The following is a 20549-nucleotide window of genomic DNA, read 5'->3' as shown; positions in this document are numbered from 1 at the left end:
AACGAAAACGTGCGAATTCACGCACAAGTTGAGGAAAAAGAGACGATAAGTGCCACAAAACTATATACAAATATAACTACAATTTGGTACTTATCAAACTCTCCCCAACTTAAACTTTTTTGTCATCAAACAATAATCAATTAACTCAAAGAATCAAAATTAATAATCCAAAGAATCACGAATCAACAAGTTTCAAAAACCAAAAACAAATGTATGGTTCAACACAAAAACATACAAACAAAGTAAATACTTACCTACAACGACAACATGTAAACGAAACGAATCTTTAGTATAAAAATCATACCAAACATTCTAAAATAATACAAGCTCAATCATGAACCACACCTAACAAAAACTCATTAAAGGATGAAAAACACACAAAAGTGAGGGAGTATGACACTCATCCAACAATCTTGCAAATAAAAGAATAAATTATTCATTCACCTACCGTCTCCGTCTAAATTCGTGAGTATGAAGGGCGGAGTATTGAGAAATAAGATTCTTGAGCAACTTCAATCCCTTTTGCATCTAGTAAGGAGGATACACTCTTTATTTTCCTAGTCTTCACAAAGACCTGGGCTTGATGATTCTAAGATTTAATTACAAGATTTAACTGACCCAAAGAAGTAGAATTTAGCAAAATAATTATGCTTTTAGTGTTCCAAATTGGGCATGAGTAGAATCTATTTGTTGGGCCCAGTAGGATTCACCCTCTTGTTTAGACAACAAATTCAAAGACCTAATAATTGGCTCGCCCCTCGAAGGTCCATTACTCACATTTTCGAAAGAAATAAGTTTATCCCTTTTATTCGTTGACTCGGTCTTGCTGCTAAGAGTACACCTATGAAAAGACTTACTAACCTTAATCCTAGGAACTTATAAGTTGATAGAGTAAGACAGAACTTTACACTATGCCTACTGACCAATCACCATATTGTTTTCTGAAGCCCTGGCACTTTTTCCTACGCCTTCCACCTCCTTCCTAGTAAGGGAAACACCATCATCTCCTTTGTTCATCAATTCCTCCACCAAACCATTTTTAGACTGTAAGTATTGAGAGTGCGCCTAAGACTTTTTCGGTTATTTTAGACATGTTCTTAAGTTCTTATTTTTCTAGAAATATGTTGATGAACTTATGAAGTAAAATGTAGAATTTAAATGCAGAAAAGTAAAGAACACAAAGTTGTATATTAGTTCCTCTTATCAACCAAGGGTACATCTAGTCCCCTCAAACCACATGAGAGATTCTCACTATTGTTAGATCTTTGTATAAGCCTCACTTTATCAAGTGCAAATGAACATTTATACATGTTATGTTGCTGGGATCTAACTTGTTATGTCTCATACCATTAAAGACAAGTGCAAATTTATAATGAGCAAGATGTAATATGATTTTGAGATAGATATTGTAAAAATCATAACAAAGCTAAATAATGATCTTGTGTAGCAATGGATATATATATAGAATTGACATTCATTTGTGTATTTATATAGAAATATTATTTAAAATAAAATAGGTACCGTGTTGATAGTGCCCGTAATACAAATAGAAATTTAACATTTGAAAATAAAAATTTCATGTCCCAAATAAAGATAATTGTTAATTAAAATAAAAAATGTATTTTGCTGATTGTGATCTGTCTGTAAAGTAGAATTTTTGACATTTGAAAATGTTTTTTTAATAATTGGGAATAATTTTTAAATAATCATAAAATAATTATGTTTTCGGTTGAGTAAATTTTTACGTGTTCCTCTTTGTTCAATTAAAAAAGATTCAACTTATTAATTTATGTTGAGAAAAATAAAAAGGGAAAAAGAAAATTGAGGGAGAAAATATTAAAATGAAAGTGAAAATATTAGAGAGAGAGAGAGAGAGAGAAGAGTGAAACATGTGAAGTAAAAGTGAGACAAAGAATAACTCAATGGTCAATAAATGTGGTGTTTGGACATTTGTTTGAAATGTTAGAATATTTGCTTGATTATGAAAAGACAAAACAACCGTTTTTACTTTGTAAATTTTGAAAGAGTGGAGGACATTTTTGGTAGAATGACGGCATCTTCCAATAATAGCTAGATAGTAGAAGACAAAATAACTCTTTATTTTGTAAATTTTAAAAGAGTGAATAACATTTTTGGTAGAATTGTGACATCTTTCAATAATAGCTAGATAGTAGATAATAGAAGGCAAAACAATCCTTTTTATTTTGTAAATTTTAAAAGATTGAAGGACATTTTTAGTAGAACTGTAGCATCTTCCAATAGTTTCTCATGGTTCACATAGTTTGTTGTTGGCTTATTTTTCTTTTTCTTTTTTTTTTTTGTTTTAAAAATATTTTTATTATTGGAGACTTGGGCAAACTCAGTATTAACTATCTTGGCTTTCACATGTGTTCTACTTCTAGATTCATTATATTTGCTGAATTTAAAGATGAATTAAATCAAATCACCATGACCACTTATTACTATTTAAGTATAGAATGCTGTTATTTATTTATTCCCTCCTTTCGTATCTTTTAAAGAAAATAATTAATTAAATTGATTTCAAAGATAAAATAAGTCTCATTTATTAAAACAATCTTTTTAATAATAGATATCATGAAGTACTTGTATGTTTGGTTCAAATGAGGGGGAGGGGAGGGAATTTAATGGAGGGAAGGGAAGGGGAGGGGAGGGATTTTTTGTAATTATATATGTTTGGTTCAAACGAGGGGAGGGGAGGGAAGGGATTTTGTTTAAAAATATGTTTGGTTCACGAAGGGAGGGGAGTGATTTTAATTATAATTTACAATTTTATCCTTGTAATTGTATATAAGTGATATGATATTCAATTATAAAAATTTCATAAATATTTTCTAGGAAATAATTTTTGTATAACGGAGTGATTAAAAACTCATAACTTATCGCATAATATTAAAAAAATTGAGTACACTTAATTCGTATTATAACTCTCGACACAAAATAAACTATGCGTTGATAACAACTTTTGAATATATAAAATAAATTATAATAAAAAACAAAATTATAGTAATTATAAATTTTATTAAATAAAAAAAATTTTGAAGATGAAGAATAATTATAATAAGTTGAGGGAAGCAATAGAGAAAAACCACAAAAAGAAAAGTAGGAACATGAAAGAAAATAATATTTTTAAAATGATAAAATAAAACTGAGGATATTTTAATAAATCTATTAATTACATAAATATTAAAACTCATATCCCCTCCTCTCCACTCCGAATCCCCCCGATTCGGGGGAACGCTGTTTACCCAGAAAAATGGTAAACAAGCGCTAGTTTCCTTTTTAAAGGTTACTTTTGCGGAATCAACTAGAATACTCCAGGACTAATTGCTTTATTTTGTTATATTATGTGTATCTGGTTTGTATTGAATGCAATAGTGACTTTAAAGTAAAAGTAAACACTGAAATTAAAGGCTTTAAAGTAAATCAAAGCAATAAAAAAAGCAGTAAATGTGCACTGAAATATGAAATATAACGTAAAATGATTGCATTAATTAAACTGGTACGCATACGTACATTCCAAAGTTGCACTCTTTACTCATTTTTGCACAGAGATTTGAGTTTACTTGTGTTTATGTAGAAAATGAGGACCCCTAAACTGTTCCTATTGAACTTTGTTCCTATTGAACTTGCTTAAATAGTAAAATAAAATAACTACTAATAACGGTTGACTGATGATCAGTCAACACGTGTCTTCGGCATGCAAGATCTTCAATTGTGAGACCTCCACGCGTCTCTTGTAACTGCTGAAAACCGTCTCCTTTTAACTTCTAATGCCTCTCGACTTCCACTTCAGTTTCTGCAACAAAATTCTTAAGTCTTCACATACTTTTGGTCGAACGCTGAAGCCTCTAATAATCTTTCTAGTCGAACCACTGCGACCCAAATGGCAATGTAGTTATTTAATTGAGGCCCAATTACCAATTTAGGGCCTTTTTACCAAATTGAGGCCCAATTACCAATTTTAAGCCCCAGTTGCCCATTTATTGGTAAGTCGAAATCCTAGGGTAACAAATTGCCCCCCAAGCGACTTCTTTCGACTGACTTTAGGAAAGAGGAAGATGGTGTTTCATTTCCTTTTCAGGTTTCGACTTCCTTAATTCCCATTACGCCATGATTACATTACATTTTCCCAGGCACTAATTATTACCTAAACACTAGGTAGTGGGCTGTTTACCTGTTCCCAACTTGCTTGTGTCAGTTTCCAAGATATTTAATACGACCTTTGATTTTCTAACTTCCTTTCCCACGTTTGTCTTGCTGAAGTAACTACATATTCTCTATATATATAGCCTCATTCCTTCCATTTCCTTTTGCATTTCCCTACGCACAACATCTTAAACATTTTCATCCTTCAATCTTTGTCTTCAAACCATGGCACAACCTTTAACAAACGCCCACATAAGATCCTGCATCAAGAAAGAATTTAAACTTTCTGAAGAAGAGTTTGATGCGAACCACATCAATGTTCGTGCTCTTTATGCTGGTCAGGGACTTGAGTTTTATCCTGAAATTTTAGATGGTAACATCTATCCCTGCATGCTGACTGAATTTTGGAGGTTTGCATCTTTGCGCATAGATCCAGAAGGGAGGACTACTATAACCTCCAACATTCGAGGGGCTCATGTCATCATCACTCCCTCAACAATCTCTGATTTGTTGAAATGCGGTAATACTGGTGAAACTTTTGGTGACAATATTTTCAACATGAACACTTCTAATATGTTAAGGGATCTCATGGACAATGACCCCTTTTGTGCCAAAGTAATCAAAATTTGGCACCAACTTTTGGTGGGCAACTTTCGTCCATGCAACCATGATGAAAATAGCATCATGGTGGAAGACTTGGAATTCATATTCTGTGCCCTTCAGGGGAAGAAAATCAACTTTCCTATATTGATTTTTAAGCAACTTGTGGAAGCTGTCTCTTTGACTGCCTTACGTCAAGGAATGGTGACTTGTCTTCCTTATGGAAGATTCTTATCTTACCTATTCCTCAGGCAAGGTGTGGTGAGGAAAATGCGCAAGACTGGACGTATGAATATGTTCGAAGCCGAAAGTCTGCCTCTATTATCCTTGGAAGACATCGACCGAAGGGTTAACTAATATTGGATACTTTAGTGGCTTTGGTTTTTTTTTCTTTTGTATTCTTCGATCCCTCTGCTTCTTTATGATTATTTTTGTAATAGTTGGCTATTTTTATAGCCATCTTTAATCTAATATTTCAGCTTCAGTCTATTATGCGTATTTCTTGAAGTGTAGGTTTATATTTTTTCAAATATTTACCATTCACCCTCAAAATTCGACCATCTGAATTTAATTCTTCAATTTCATATGCGTTGTTTGAAAATACTTGCAGAATTTTAAAAGGTCCTTCCCAACTTGGGGACCATTTACCTAATAACTTATTCCTTTGATCCATGGGTAAAATAACTTTCCATACATAATTACCTACCATGAATGTTTTCTCTTTGACTTTCTTGTTGTAAGCTTTCGCCACTTTTTCCTTTTGTCTTATTAACCTATCCACCGCTATTAATCGTTCTTCGTCTAATTCTACTAATTCATCTAGCATCATATTCCAGTATTCGTCAGACGAAATACTGTTTTGTCGTTGAATCCTAGCCGATTGTAGATGAATTTCTGCAGGCAATACGGCATCATGCCCAAATGTCAAACGAAATGGGGTAGTCTTTATTGCTTCCTTTGGTGACGTCCGACAAGCCCAAAGGATTTGGTCGAGTGTTTGATGCCAATTTCTTGGCTTTTTCCCCACATGCTTCTTTATCAAATTTATAATAACTTTATTAGCAGCTTCGACCTGACCATTGGCCTGAGCGTAATATGGAGTGGATGTTAGCAATTTAAATCTTGTCTCTGCTGCAAAAGCTTGCATCTTTCGACCAACAAAAACTGATCCTTGATCAGTAGTAATAGTTTCTGGAATCCCATATCTGTAGATAATGTGTTTTTGTATGAAACTAATCACTGCTTCTTGATCAGCATTAACTAGTGGGATTGCCTCTATCCATTTAGTAAAATAATCTATTCCTACTAAAATGAATCTTTGTTGCTTAGAAGATGCAGGTTTGATTTCTCCTATTAAATCCAATGCCCATCCTCTAAAAGGCCAAGGTTTGACAATGGCATGCAATTCACTGGCTGGAACATGTTGAATGCCTGAAAATTTCTGGCACTCTTGGCATCCTCTTGCATATTCAATACAGTCTTTTAGCATTGTCGGCCAATATAAACCTTGTCTAAACAACAGCCATTTCATCTTATGGCCTGACTGATGAGCTCCACAAACACCACTATGTACCTCTGACACAACCAAATATGCTTCAGTTTCACTTAAGCATTTCAACAACACACCTTCAGCTGTTTTCTTGTATAAATCATTTCCTAATATCACATAGTTTAGAGCTCTGTAGTTAATCTTTCGATCAGTTCCTCCGACTGGATTATTTAGGTACCGGACCAATGGGTTTCTCCAATCAGCATCAGTCATATTGTCGATGGCAAAAATTTCCAAGGCATACAAATCTTTACTTTCAACATTATCACCTACCCCCTCGAATTTTGACGTCGACAATTGACCTAACTTGTCTAACACTTCATGGGTTTCTTTATTCTTGATCTCGACCATATCTTCTAACTTGTTTTTAGAAACTCTATACCCAGAAGCAATTTGTGCCAATTCATTGGCAATGTAATTGTTAGATCTTGGTACATGCAAGATCTCAACATGTTCGAATTTTTCTAATAAGCGTATCACAATTGCATAATACGTTATTAGATTTTCTTTGATGCATTTATACTCTTTTTTGATTTGTCGAATTACTAGCTCAGAATCACCTCGAATCTCAACTCGTGTTGCCCCTAAATCTATTAGGGCCTTCAAACCAGTTATCAAGGCTTCGTATTCGACCTCATTGTTAGAGCATACTTCTTTCATTTTATAATGGAACTTTGTTGGGAGTCCTTTGGGAGAAATAATCAAGACTCCAATGCCTGATCCATTTTTGTGACTAGACCCGTCAAAAAACAGTTTCCAGTTAGTTCGTTCGACTTGATTTACAGACAACTCGACTAACCCATGGTCGACTATAAAATCAGCCACAACTTGTCCTTTCATAGCTTTTAAAGGAACATATGTTAAGGAAAATTCAGTTAGCGCTAAGGCCCACTTACCAATTCGACTATGCAAAATTGGTTTAGATAACATATGTTTAATAACATCAAAATGAGAGGACACATACACACCAACAGGCTTTATATATTGCTTAAGTTTATTACATGAGAAGTACAAGCATAAACATAACTTTTCAATATCATTATACCTAGTTTCAGCATCTACTAGGGTTCGACTTAGATAATATATAGCTCTTTCGACGCCATTATCATCTTCTTGGGCTAACATACTCCCAATTGTCGAGCCTGATGCAGCTATGTATAATTTCATACTTTTTTTCCTATTGGGGGGTAACAAAATAGGAGGCTTAGTTAAATAAGCTTTTATTTGGTCGAATGCCTGTTGATGTTCTTCCTCCCATTTGAATTGATCTTGGTTCTTGAGCTTCACAAGTGGTGAAAATATCTTCGTTTTGCCACTTAGATTTGAGATGAATCTCCTCAAGAAATTAATCTTCCCCAACAATGACTGGATTTGTTTCTTTGTTTCTGGCGCCTTTAGCTCCAAGATTGCTTTCGTCTTATTTTGGTTTATCTCAATGCCTTTCTTGTGAACCACGAAGCCCAGGAAATCCCCTGCATGTACACCAAAAGCACATTTTAAAGGATTCATTTTGAGTCCATATTTTCTCATTCGTTCAAAAGACTGTCGAAGATGGTCTAAATGACCATTTTCAGAGTTAGATTTTATTACAATATCATCAATATAAACCTGCATAAACTTGTCAATAAAATCATGAAACATGGAATTCATGGCTCGTTGGTATGTAGCTCCAGCATTTTTTAAACCAAAGGGCATCACTACCCATTCATAAGTTCCTAAAGCACCTGGGCATCGAAACGCCGTCTTAGGTACATCTTCGTCAGCTATAAAAATTTGGTTATAACCTGAATATCCATCTAATAAGCTGAGATATTCAAACCCGGCTGCGGAGTCAACTAACATTTCAGCAACCGGCATGGGATATTCATCTTTAGGGGTAGCCTTATTTAAATCTCTGAAATCTATGCATATACGAAGGCTACCACTTTTCTTTATGACAGACACTATATTAGCTAACCATTCGACATACCTCGCAGTTCGAATAAACTTGCTTCTCAGCAATCTTTCAATTTCTACTTTGATTTTTTCCATAACCTCTGGCGCAAATCTTCTAGGAAGATGATTGATAGGTTTTTTACCTGGGTTTAAAGGTAGTCGATGCTCCACCACCTGTCGACCCAAACCAGGCATCTCATGATAATCCCAAGCAAAACAATCTTTGTATTCTCTTAGGAGTTGAATCAACTTGGTTTTTAGATCACCCGCAAGCTTCGTGCTTACATATGTAGGCCTTTTACGGATTCCATCACCCAGATCGATTTCTTCCAGGGGATCTTGAGCTTGCATTCTTTTTACTGATCCTGCTGGATCCATTTCGAAACCTAAAGGCTCGTCATCGAATATTCCATCAAATCTTTCAACCTGGTGATCGACTTCTTGATTGTTTTCATTTTTTACTATCATGGCCTCAATAGCCATATTTTTCTCTAGTTCGGCTTCTAAAGTCGTTCTTTCTTTGTTTTCGGCCAAATACGCCGTTATTCGAGCCAGGTATTCTGACTCAGTGGTCATCATCTTTGACTGTTGTCCTCTGCTCTGGAGGACTTTCATGATTCAATGGTTCATTAGGATCTTCTTTATTCCAAATGAAACCATAATTTGGGTCTAAGTTCAGATACTTAGACACACTTTCATCAGAAGGATACACATCTTCTGCTTTGTAGCAAGGAGCTACATTTGCCAGATGCTGGTCGAAGTGTCTGCGACCACTTTCAGTTTTGTAATAACTTTGGTCAGCTTCAATATTCTCCACTATACCATCTGGTCTCCAAATGGCCACACGCTGATGTAAGGTGGAAGGAACTGCCCCAATACCATGGATCCATTCCCGACCCAGGAGCAATTTAAAATTTGCCTGAGATGCGATCACCATGAAGATGGTTGACCTGACAGTCGAACCAACAGCTAGTTTTACTTGAATTACTCCAAGTATTCCACTTGTCTTGCCCTCATAATTCGACAGTACCATATTATGGGGTCTTAAGTCTTTATCAGACTTTCCCACTTTCTGGAGGGAGGAGTAGGGCATTAGGTTCACGGCAGCTCCACCATCGACAAACACTTTGTTTATCGGTACCCCATCCACTTTTGCCCTTATGAATAGGGGTTTCAAGTGGTACTTCATCCCTTGACCTGGCCTCTCAAACACAGCCTTCTGTTCTTCTACCACTCCTTTCTCCATTACATAGTAACAGACAGGCGTTTCTTCCACATTCTCGTCAGGAAGAAAACCATCTTCGTTCTCAGATACCTCAGATACCCTGTCGAACTCTGCTGGAAGTACATAGACGATTCCACAGTCAATCAACAACTCATCTGACTCTATGTCAAAGTTGTCGTCGACTTCTTCGTCCGACATTGGAGAATATTCAGGCTCTTTCTCCGTATTGAGAGCCGGAGCATCATCATCAACTAGTTCTTTGATGAGTTTTTTTCCCAGTATCATTCCAGCAGCTAATCTTTCATTTGCTATTTTAGCCTGTTCCTCAGTCAACTTCCTGTGAAAAGGTTTTGACTGATAGTGAGAAAATCCTGCCTGCACTATTTTCGAACCTTCTTGTCCATTCTTATGGCTTCTTTGGTAACGCCTCCACTGCGTTCGAGTCATGGGGTTCTTTCCTTTGTAGTTTGGAGATATGTAATCTTTTCTTTTAGATCCACTATCCGTCCAAGAGCCTTCAGCATTGGTCCCAGCGCCTTGAATCTGCCATTCTGGACGTTTACCTCTGAAGTTAATGGGTTTCACCCATTTGTCTTCAGGGACATCCGTCTTGGGACGGAAAGTCCTTGGTTTTTCAAACATCTTCCTGTATTCTCCAGCCCTTTGACCACTGTTTTCTCCTGTATACATGAATTGACGATTCTTGCCTCGACGAGGGTCGAACCTCACTTTGTTTGCAGCATCGACATTGAAAACAGCATCACACCTTGGGCATAATCCAACTTGAGAGTTGTTATTGTGGCATCTCTCAAGGAATTTCAAAAGACTTTCTTTTGGTTCAGGATAAACCATGTTCAAAACTTTGCCATCAGTAGCGCCGTTTTGCTTTCTAACGAAACCATCAGTAGTCTCGACCATCATCACATCAGCAAGCTCTGTATAGTGACCCTCTTCGACTTGCAAAGGATCAGTATCAACTTGCATTGATGACTTTGGCTTTTCTCCAAACTGTAGCCTTCCTTCTTTCAAAGCTTTTTGCACCAAATCCCTGAAAAGGACACATTGAGAAGTTTTATGACACAAGAAATTATGAAATTTACAAAATCCCCTTTTTTTTCTTTTGTTCAAAAGGAGGATTTTTAAGTCCTGGGGGTACAATGATTTGCCCATCAGAAACCAACAAATCAAATATTTCATCACATTTTGTTATATCAAATGAATACGTTTTACTAGAAAATTTTTCATTTTTACTTTCAACCAGATTTTTATCTTTTGAAGGTTTGAGCAATTTACAGATATATGGTGGCCCTGGCTTTAATTCAGCCACGTTGACCTCTCCCTCTTCGTATTCACTATCGCTATTAGAGTCGAACTCACTTGTAGTAACATAAGCTATTTTTTCTTTCTTATGATATTTACTAGCTCTGGCTTTTTCAGCTTTTAGCCTTTCGACCTGGCGTACTCTATCTGCCAGTTGTGCCATATCTCTCAAATGTTGGGTGTCTAATTTCTTTCTTATGGAATAATCTAACCCACCTGCAGCCATTTCGACTAACTCATGTTCAGGAATTTGTGTGAAACATCTAGCTTTCAGTAACCTAAAACGGTTTAGATAGTCATCGACTGGTTCTGTACCCTTTCGCCTAACTCCAGTTAATTCTTTCAAACTAATTTTCGACTGTCCCATATAAAATTGTTTATGGAACAATCGTTCTAATTGGTTCCATGAGAACAAAGATTGGGGAGATAAGGTCGTGAACCAAGTAAATGCATTTTTTGTTAAAGAACTTGGAAAATACTTCATCTTTAGATTTTCATTGTTTGCTATTTCTCCAGCCTCTGTCTGGAACCTAGTAATATGTTCGACCGTCGACTCGCCAGTCTCACCAGCAAATTTGGTGAATTTTGGGACTTTCCACCCCCTAGGCAACTCTGTTTGCCTTACATATTCTGACAACGGGGAAACGAAATTTGGTCTATGCAAACCTACATTTATTCCATTCTGAACTAAAATTTGTTCGACTACATTAGAGATATTATTGTGTCCAACATTGACATCTTGCTGGATGTTCCTAAGAACCTGGTCAGCATCTTGATGCCTTTGTACTAATCTAGGGACCTCTTGCTCAATTTGATCTCCTTGTCCTATAGGTTCGACCCCTCTCACATTCGACCCTTGAGTAGTCGAAAGGTTTGGTTGTGGGGGCGCTCCAAAGAAATCTGCAATTCTGGCCATTTGTCCAGCCAATATTTCATAACTTTGGTTCGTGTTATTTATCATGGGAGTAAAAACAGTTCCCATTTGTTGAGTAAGGGCATTCACCATTTCATGACTACTTTCGTCTATTTGTTGTCGAATTGACAACATTGACGTAGTACTTAAAGATGGCAAAGCCTGGTGATTATATCCTATGCCTATAGGTCGACCTCCTGGATTTGATGTGCTTGTAGCCATCATGCTGTCAGAATATAATGAAGGATTTGTGTGCAAACCTTGCATCATAGACGTGGGCATTCCAAACTGAGGGTTAAAACCTGGTGGAGGCATCATTCCATGAAACGGAGGTCGTAATGGATTAAACGGTGACCGTACATTCATTGGTGATGATACCAATATTGCTGCCGTCGATCCACCAGTATTTGTTATTCTAACTGGGGATGAATCTGCGGCATTTTGTGGTGTTGTTCCGGTCAGAACAACCCCTTGATTTCCAGAAAGATCAGAATTATTTGTATTAACTTCAGCCATGTTAGTTAATTTCCGACCACTTCTTAATATCATACATAACTATTATACTAACAAATATAAAACAAACAACAATTGACATGTCCCACCGGGTGTGCCAATTTGTTTACCCAGAAAAATGGTAAACAAGCGCTAGTTTCCTTTTTAAAGGTTACTTTTGCGGGATCAACTAGAATACTCCAGGACTAATTGCTTTATTTTGTTATATTATGTGTATCTGGTTTGTATTGAATGCAACAGTGACTTTAAAGTAAAAGTAAACACTGAAATTAAAGGCTTTAAAGCAAATCAAAGCAATAAAAAAAGCAGTAAATGTGCACTGAAATATGAAATATAACGTAAAATGATTGCATTAATTAAACTGGTACGCATACGTACATTCCAAAGTTGCACTCTTTACTCATTTTTGCACAGAGATTTGAGTTTACTTGTGTGTATGTAGAAAATGCGGACCCCTAAATTGTTCCTATTGAACTTGCTTTAATAGTAAAATAAAATAACTACTTATAACGGTTGACTGATGATCAGTCAACACATGTCTTCGACATGCAAGATCTTCAACTGTGAGACCTCCACGCGTCTCTTGTAACTGCTAATAACCGTCTCCTTTTAACTTCTAATGCCTCTCGACTTCCACTTCAGTTTCTGCAGCAAAATTCTTAAGTCTTCGCATACTTTTGGTGGAACGCTGAAGCCTCTGATAATCTTTCTAGTCGAACAGCTTCGACTACTAAGCATTACTTAGTCGAACCACTTCGTCCCAAATGGCAATGTAATTATTTAATTGAGGCCCAATTACCAATTTAGGGCCTTTTTACCAAATTGAGGCCCAATTACCAATTTTAAGCCCCAGTTGCCCATTTATTGGTAAGTCGAAATCCTAGGGTAACAAACGCAAAAAGTGTCATTTGGAGGGATTTTGCTCCTCTCCCCTCCCCTTCTAAAAATTGAGCCAAACACATTTCATTTTAAATATTCCATCCCCTCCCCTCCCATTCCCTCGCTCTACCTCGAACCAAACACACTCTAAGTGAATTAAAATATAATAAATAAGATTAACAATATTTATGCTATTTATAAGTCATTTCTTTTTTTAATTATAAATTTACAAATAATAATAACTTATGAACAATTATTATTTTTTATAAAAAAAATATAAAAAAATGTTGCAAACACCTGGTAGCCTTTTTTTTTTTTTGGTTTATCACTACCGAATTATTCCGGTTTGGGAGTTAGTTCTGACATCAAGTGGTTCCAGTTTCCTTTTGATCATAGTTGCAGGGGCTCAAACCGTGATTCTCCCTACCAAATTCAACGTCAATCACCACTGAAACAACTGACGATTGGTACCATATCCATCATATTATAAAGTTGTTTCATTTTTATATATTATTATACTATCTAATAGGGTCAAATATTTATCCGGGTTTATGAAATATATATAAAATTTTTTTACAATTATTTTGCCTTTCAATTATATCATGTTTTATGTAAAGTTCCAATTTGAGACTTTATTTAAGAAATAACCTTTAATATAAATATATTATTATTAAATAATAAATTTTATTATTTTAATATAATTTTATATTTACTTATAATTTTTATTATTATGAAATTTAGATTATTAAAAAATAATAAGAGATTAAGTTGTTTATATTAGATGATTAAAAAAATAATAAATTACTTGGATTATATATGAGAAATAATAATTACTCATCCTGTAACTCAAATTGCACTGTCACTGAGTTTTAATCTCCCATGTGCCGTGCTTCTCTCTCTTTAATCAATTCACTTGACTTTTGAATTTAATTTCTTGTTTCTTTTTTTTTGGTGAAGTTAATAAAAAATTTAAACTCACCATTCTTCTACCAGTATTTAAATGCATTCTTCCTCTCTATTCTCTCATAACTATCCAACACATACAAAAACTAAATACCATAAAACCTTTCTTTCTAAGCCAAATGAAGCCTTTTTCTCTCTTGTCACCTACACTTTTATACCTTCATCTGTTTTTTCTTTGTTTTGCTTCAAACAAAATTGTGGCAGTGACATTAGGAAACCAAACAGATCATTTGTCATTGCTCAAATTCAAAGAATCAATAACCACTGATCCATATAGAACTCTTGAATGTTGGAATTCTTCCACCCACTTCTGCAAGTGGTTTGGAATCACATGCAACCCAGTGCATGAAAGAGTTATAGAGTTGAACTTAGATGGATCTGAATTACATGGATCTTTATCTCCCCATGTTGGCAATCTCTCTTTTCTGAAAATTCTCCACCTTAGGAACAACAGCTTCTTTGGAGAAATTCCACAGGAGTTAGGTCAGTTGCAACAATTGCAACGACTTTCTCTCACCAATAACTCGTTTGCAGGTCAAATTCCTACAAACTTGACATATTGCTCCAATCTCGCCAGCTTATTCTTGGATAACAACAATCTAATTGGTAAAATACCAACAGAAATTGGATCTTTGAAAAAGCTTCAAAATTTCACTGTTTATGGAAACAATTTAACGGGTGGAATCTCTTCATTCCTAGGGAATCTTTCAGGCTTAATGGGTTTTTCGTGTAACTCTAACAATATGCAAGGAGATATTCCACAAGAAATTTGTCATCTTAAAAACTTGTCACAATTACTTTTGGGTGAGAACAAATTTTCTGGTACCATTCCTTCCTGTCTTGGTACCATTTCATCCGTTACTATACTTGCCTTGACAGGTAATAGGTTTCATGGCTCTCTTCCACTCAACATGTTCAACACCCTCCCCAATCTCCACACTTTTGTCATTTCAGGAAATCAATTTTCAGGCCCAATCCCTACTTCCATAGTAAATGCATCTTCCATTATAGGTTTTGATATTAGTGAAAATCATTTTGTAGGACAAGTTCCAAGTTTAGGAAGGCTAAAAAATTTACAAACACTCAATTTGGAATTTAACAGTTTAGGTAGCAATTCAACTAAGGATTTGGAGTTTTTTAAATATTTGACAAACTGTAGTATACTAAACACGTTTAGTATCGCCTTTAATAATTTTGGAGGCATTCTGCCAAACTCTGTAGGAAGTTTATCCACTAAGCTTGAAAACCTAGATCTTGCATCTAATATGATTTCAGGAAAAATTCCCTCTGAGTTAGGATGTCTAGTAAATTTATTTTTATTGTACGTTGACTTTAACCAATTTGAAGGAAATATTCCCACTGCTTTTGGGAAGTTCCAAAAGATGCAAAAGTTAACTTTGAGCGGAAACAAGTTATCAGGAGATATACCACCCTTTTTAAGTAATCTTAGTCAATTGTATCTTTTGGAATTACATGGTAATATGTTTGGAGGAAATATTCCTCCAAGCATAGGAAACTGTCAAAAGCTGCAATATCTAGATCTTTCACAGAACAAGCTTAAAGGAGCCATCCCTTCAGAGGTTTTTAATCTATTATCTTTAACAAATTTATTGGACTTGTCACACAACTCTTTGAGTGGTAGCTTACCAGGACAAGTGGGTATGTTAAAAAATATTGGTAAGCTAGATGCCTCCAATAATCAATTGTCAGGAGATATTCCAATATCTATTGGTGAGTGCATAAGCTTAGAATACCTTCTTTTGCAAGATAACTCCTTCAACGGAACAATACCATCCTCTTTGTCTTCCCTCAAAGGTCTTCAATATTTAGACCTTTCGAAAAATCAATTGGCTGGTTCAATTCCTGATGTTATACAGAACATCTCGGGTTTAACATACTTGAATGTTTCTTTTAACATGTTGGAAGGTGAGGTACCAATATCTGGTGTCTTTGGAAATGCAACCCAAGTAGCAATGATTGGAAACAAAAAACTTTGTGGAGGTATTCCACAGATGCGCCTGCCAACATGCTCCGTCAAGGATAGGAAACACAGAAAGTACCATAAGTTCATATTGGAAGCTATTGGCGTGTTTTCTTTTCTTCTCATACTTTCAATTTTTCTAACTATTTATTGGTTGAGGAAAAGAAACCACAAACGATCTTTGGATTCACCAACACTTGATCAACTACATAAGGTTTCGTATCGAGACTTACATCGAGGAACCAATGGATTCTCGATTACAAACTTGATTGGATCAGGAAGTTTTGGTTCTGTGTACAAAGGAAACCTTGTGTCCGAAGACAATTTTGTTGCCATAAAGGTTCTGAATCTTCAAAAGAAGGGAGCTCACAAGAGTTTTCTTCTTGAATGCAATGCACTCAAAAATATACGTCACCGAAATTTGGTTAAGATTATAACATGTTGTTCTAGTTCAGATTATAAAGGTCAAGAATTTAAAGCTCTAGTTTTTGATTACATGAAAAATGGAAGCCTAGAACAATGGTTGCATTCAAATGTTTTAAATGCGGAGAGTCAAACAACATTGGACCTTGCTCATCGAATCAACATCATTATCGATGTTGCTTTGGCACTACACTATCTTCATCAAGAATGTGAACAGTTGATCCTTCATTGTGATCTAAAGCCAAGTAATGTACTTCTTGATGATGACATGGTTGCTCATGTGAGTGATTTTGGCATAGCAAGACTTGTCTCCGCCATTAACAGTACTTCTCATAAGGATACAAGTTCAATCGGAATAAAAGGGATTGTTGGCTATGCTCCTCCAGGTATGACCTAAATTCAAGAATCTTATATTGTTTCTTTGAATTCTTTTAGGTTTTGGTGCATACTTAATAGTTTATTAGTGATATAGTATTAACAACTTTTGCTGAATGTTTTAGAGTATGGAATGGGCTCTCAAGTGTCTACATGCGGTGACATGTATAGCTTTGGAATCCTGATTCTGGAAATGCTTACCGGTAAAAGACCCACAGATGAAGTTTTTGAAGATGGCCAAAATCTTCATAACTTTGTCGCAATATCATTTCCTAATAATCTTATAAAGATTTTGGACCCGAATCTTCTACCAAAAGATGGAGAAGTAGAAATACAAAATAGAAATCGTGAGAATATGATTCCAAATCTTGATGAGTGCTTAATTTCCCTATTCAGGATTGGACTGTTTTGTTCAATGGAATCACCGAAAGATAGATTGAATATTGTGGAAGTTACTAGAGAGCTTAGCATAATCAAAAAGACTTCTCTTACAGGTGAGATAAATTAATATTTTTTTAATGTTTCTTTGAATCATTAACAAGTCATTAAGTTCTTTTGGAATTAGAATTTAATCTTTATCTTCATAGTCTTCATTTCAAAATTCCTAAACTACAAAATACAATGGTAATAATGAACTTTTTCTTGATTTGTACATTGCAGGTGTTCGCACTTATAATTAGTAATTCAGCTTGATGCGCTGCTGCTGAGTAACTGAATGATCTTGAAGAAAGCAACATATGTGGCAATGTTTAGTTTCATATTTTTCTTATTGACCGAAATCATTTAGCAGCATTTGATTTTGTGTGTTTGTGTTTAATGTACTTTTGCCTATAATACTAGTTGCTCTAAATAAGTAATGTTGTATTGTTTTCTAATTCAATAATGTGAGAATTGATATTTCTTCCATATTTATCTTCATATCTCTATCATGTATTTCAGTTCCCTTACAAATTGCAATTGTAAATGAATTGCAATATCATATTAGAATAGCCTCTCTATTAATGCACCAAACTCTACTTCTGTTTGGTGTAACAACTATTTGTAATAAGCTCTCAAAATGGAATGTCCAACATCCTACAGAGATAAAGATACAAATCAATTGAATACTTGGAATATGATAAAATAAGTGATAACCCAAATTGAAGGGACTAAAACCATGGTTGCGCTAAATCAACATAACATAGATTTTCATAATTTGGGAGGAGAAAGGTAGAAAAGTAAATGAAACAGATACAATCTTAGCAAATAACCTGCAACATTTTTTTCTTTAGTCAGAACAATTTGTCAAATGCATCATACTACAAATTGTAAAGCTTACCTTGCCATATTGAATTATATAACAATCATCAATAAATGTTTGAGAAAGTTTGGAGTATATGATTTTAAACAAATGTAATTATGGTACGGTCCAATACAAAGGACCTTTAAGAAATGACCACGAGGTTCTAACTAGTTCTCTCTTATAATGGCAATATAACAACTTCCATATGTTCAGATTTCAAATTCAGCTATTTAAGAATTAATTTCTTCACCAAAACTTGATTCAGCTGTCAAAACCTTGTGTAGTTCTTGTCAAGGGTTTGCATTTCCATATCTACTATATCTACTATATCTAACATATACTAATCAATTGACCTAACTGACTAATTTGTCCCTTGCAAAAATTGCATTTACAAATGAAAAAGGGCATTTTAGTAATCAACTAAATACAACACAAATTTTTCACCTTTTTCAACAAGTGTTAGATTCCCATTGGTCTAATTTCAAATTTCAAATTTCACTTTTTCTTTTCTCATTCTCTCTCTGTTTTCTCTATCTCTTTCCTTTTCCTCTTTCTCTTTCTCTCTATCTTCTCTTTCCTCTTTCCTCTTTCTCTTCGTCTTCTGTCTTCTCTCTTCTCTGTTTTCTCCACAAACCCTAGCGCATTTACAAATGAAAAAGGGCATTTTAGTAATCAACTAAATACAACACAAATTTTTCACCTTTTTCAACAAGTGTTAGATTCCCATTGGTCTAATTTCAAATTTCAAATTTCACTTTTTCTTTTCTCATTCTCTCTCTGTTTTCTCTATCTCTTTCCTTTTCCTCTTTCTCTTTCTCTCTATCTTCTCTTTCCTCTTTCCTCTTTCTCTTCGTCTTCTGTCTTCTCTCTTCTCTGTTTTCTCCACAAACCCTAGCGCAGCCACAAACCCTAGCGATGTCGTCGACCACTCCAATCTCAAAATCTCATGGTCTTTGTCATTTGGTTTCTATCATCTTGGAGGCGACCACCGTTTCTCCATCTCCAGCCGATTCGGCGGGCATCGTTTCCTTATCTTTCTTCTTCGTTTTTTCACTCCTTCATTTTTTTCACTCCTTCATATTCTTAGATCCATAGTGTTATGATTTAATTTGAGTTTGCTTCTTGGTGTTATGATTTTTAAAACATTGTTTCTTCGCTTTGGTGTAAGGCACACTTGAAGGATGTGATAAGAAGAAATGCATTTGGTCTAGATGCTCAGGTACACAGGTTATAGTATAAATTTATTCATGGAGGTTTCTCATATTAATTAAAAGTATCAATCATATCATTTTCTTTAATCATGTTTTAAAACAGGCTCATATTAGTTTGTTTTTCTTAGTATTTCTGAAACTTTCAATGGAAAAGAAGAAATATGACAAGGTAATCTATTTGTTGGAACAGAAATTACAGCTGAAGAGGGAACACAAATTATACCTTACTCATCACCGTCTTGCTGCCCATGCTCGAATACAGGTTTGATTAATTTTTCCGTTGAATAAAAAGTCGTATAATTTTACATCTTTCAATATTCTGTTTTTTATTTTTGTTGAGTATTTTACACTCTCTGAAGATCCAATATACCAACAAAACTTAATATTGAAAGCAGTGTTTGAATTTTGATGGAAAAGTCATGCAACTATCTAAACATTGTTACTTGAGTTTTTGCATTGTTCTAATAACCTCTCTTATGATTCTTGTAGATATTTGCTAATTCAATAAAACGTCTGACTATCTTGCAATATTAATTTTATTTATAAAATTGAGTCTCAAAACACAATATTCATGGGAAAACATTAAGTTTTCAATTTCGCTTGTCATATTCGGGATGTAGCTATGAGATAAAGTTTTGTTGTTGTTATTGCAGATTGCAGCTTTTAGTCTCAAAGATTGACATTTTAATATATGACATTCTGACTTTTAAACCTTATGTTTCCCAAAATGACAATGTGCACTATAGTTGTTTTAATGTCGGTGTCGTTTCATAATAACTATTGCAGAAGAAGAGTTTTCTATTTGTGTTGTATTTAATTTGGTTGGGATTTGCATGCTCTGTCTTGATATATTTCATAATCAATTTTGTTGGACTTTGAGATGCAGGTGGTGTTGAGAGTTCAAAGCAAAGCTGAAGTAAGAAAAAGAGTCAAAAAAGCAATGTTGATGCTCAGATTGAAACCCGTAACTGGTGTTAGTCGAGTCACAAACAAGAGGAAAAAAATTTTAGTTGTTACATATATTACTCTGGTGATTTATGTAATTTTATGGCTTCTAAAAAAACTATTTTCTTCCTCAAATTCTTTTTTTCATCTAAAAACCCAATGTATTCAAAAGTCCAAATTCTGAGATCTACATTATATTTGGGGAAGCTAAAATAAAAGTATTGAGCTCTCAGTTGGTGACGCAAGCTGCTGGTGCATAGCCTTAGGA

The 20549-nt window shown here is 34.9% G+C and overlaps 1 protein-coding gene across 1 annotated transcript; it reads left to right on the top strand.

Moving 5' to 3' along the window:
• The first annotated feature begins 14144 nt into the window (after positions 1–14144).
• On the top strand, positions 14145–17696 carry LOC131646685 (probable LRR receptor-like serine/threonine-protein kinase At3g47570). The gene is made up of 3 exons (XM_058916661.1): positions 14145–16854; positions 16969–17337; positions 17504–17696. Exons 1-3 carry the CDS (start codon positions 14184–14186, stop codon positions 17521–17523), a joined length of 3060 nt encoding a protein of 1019 aa, XP_058772644.1. The 5' UTR covers positions 14145–14183; the 3' UTR covers positions 17524–17696.
• The last annotated feature ends 2853 nt before the right edge of the window (positions 17697–20549 follow it).

The sequence above is a fragment of the Vicia villosa genome, linkage group LG2 (genome assembly GCF_029867415.1).
Source record: "Vicia villosa cultivar HV-30 ecotype Madison, WI linkage group LG2, Vvil1.0, whole genome shotgun sequence".
NCBI classification, from domain to species: domain Eukaryota; kingdom Viridiplantae; phylum Streptophyta; class Magnoliopsida; order Fabales; family Fabaceae; genus Vicia; species Vicia villosa.
This window is presented reverse-complemented; position numbering and strand designations above follow the sequence as displayed.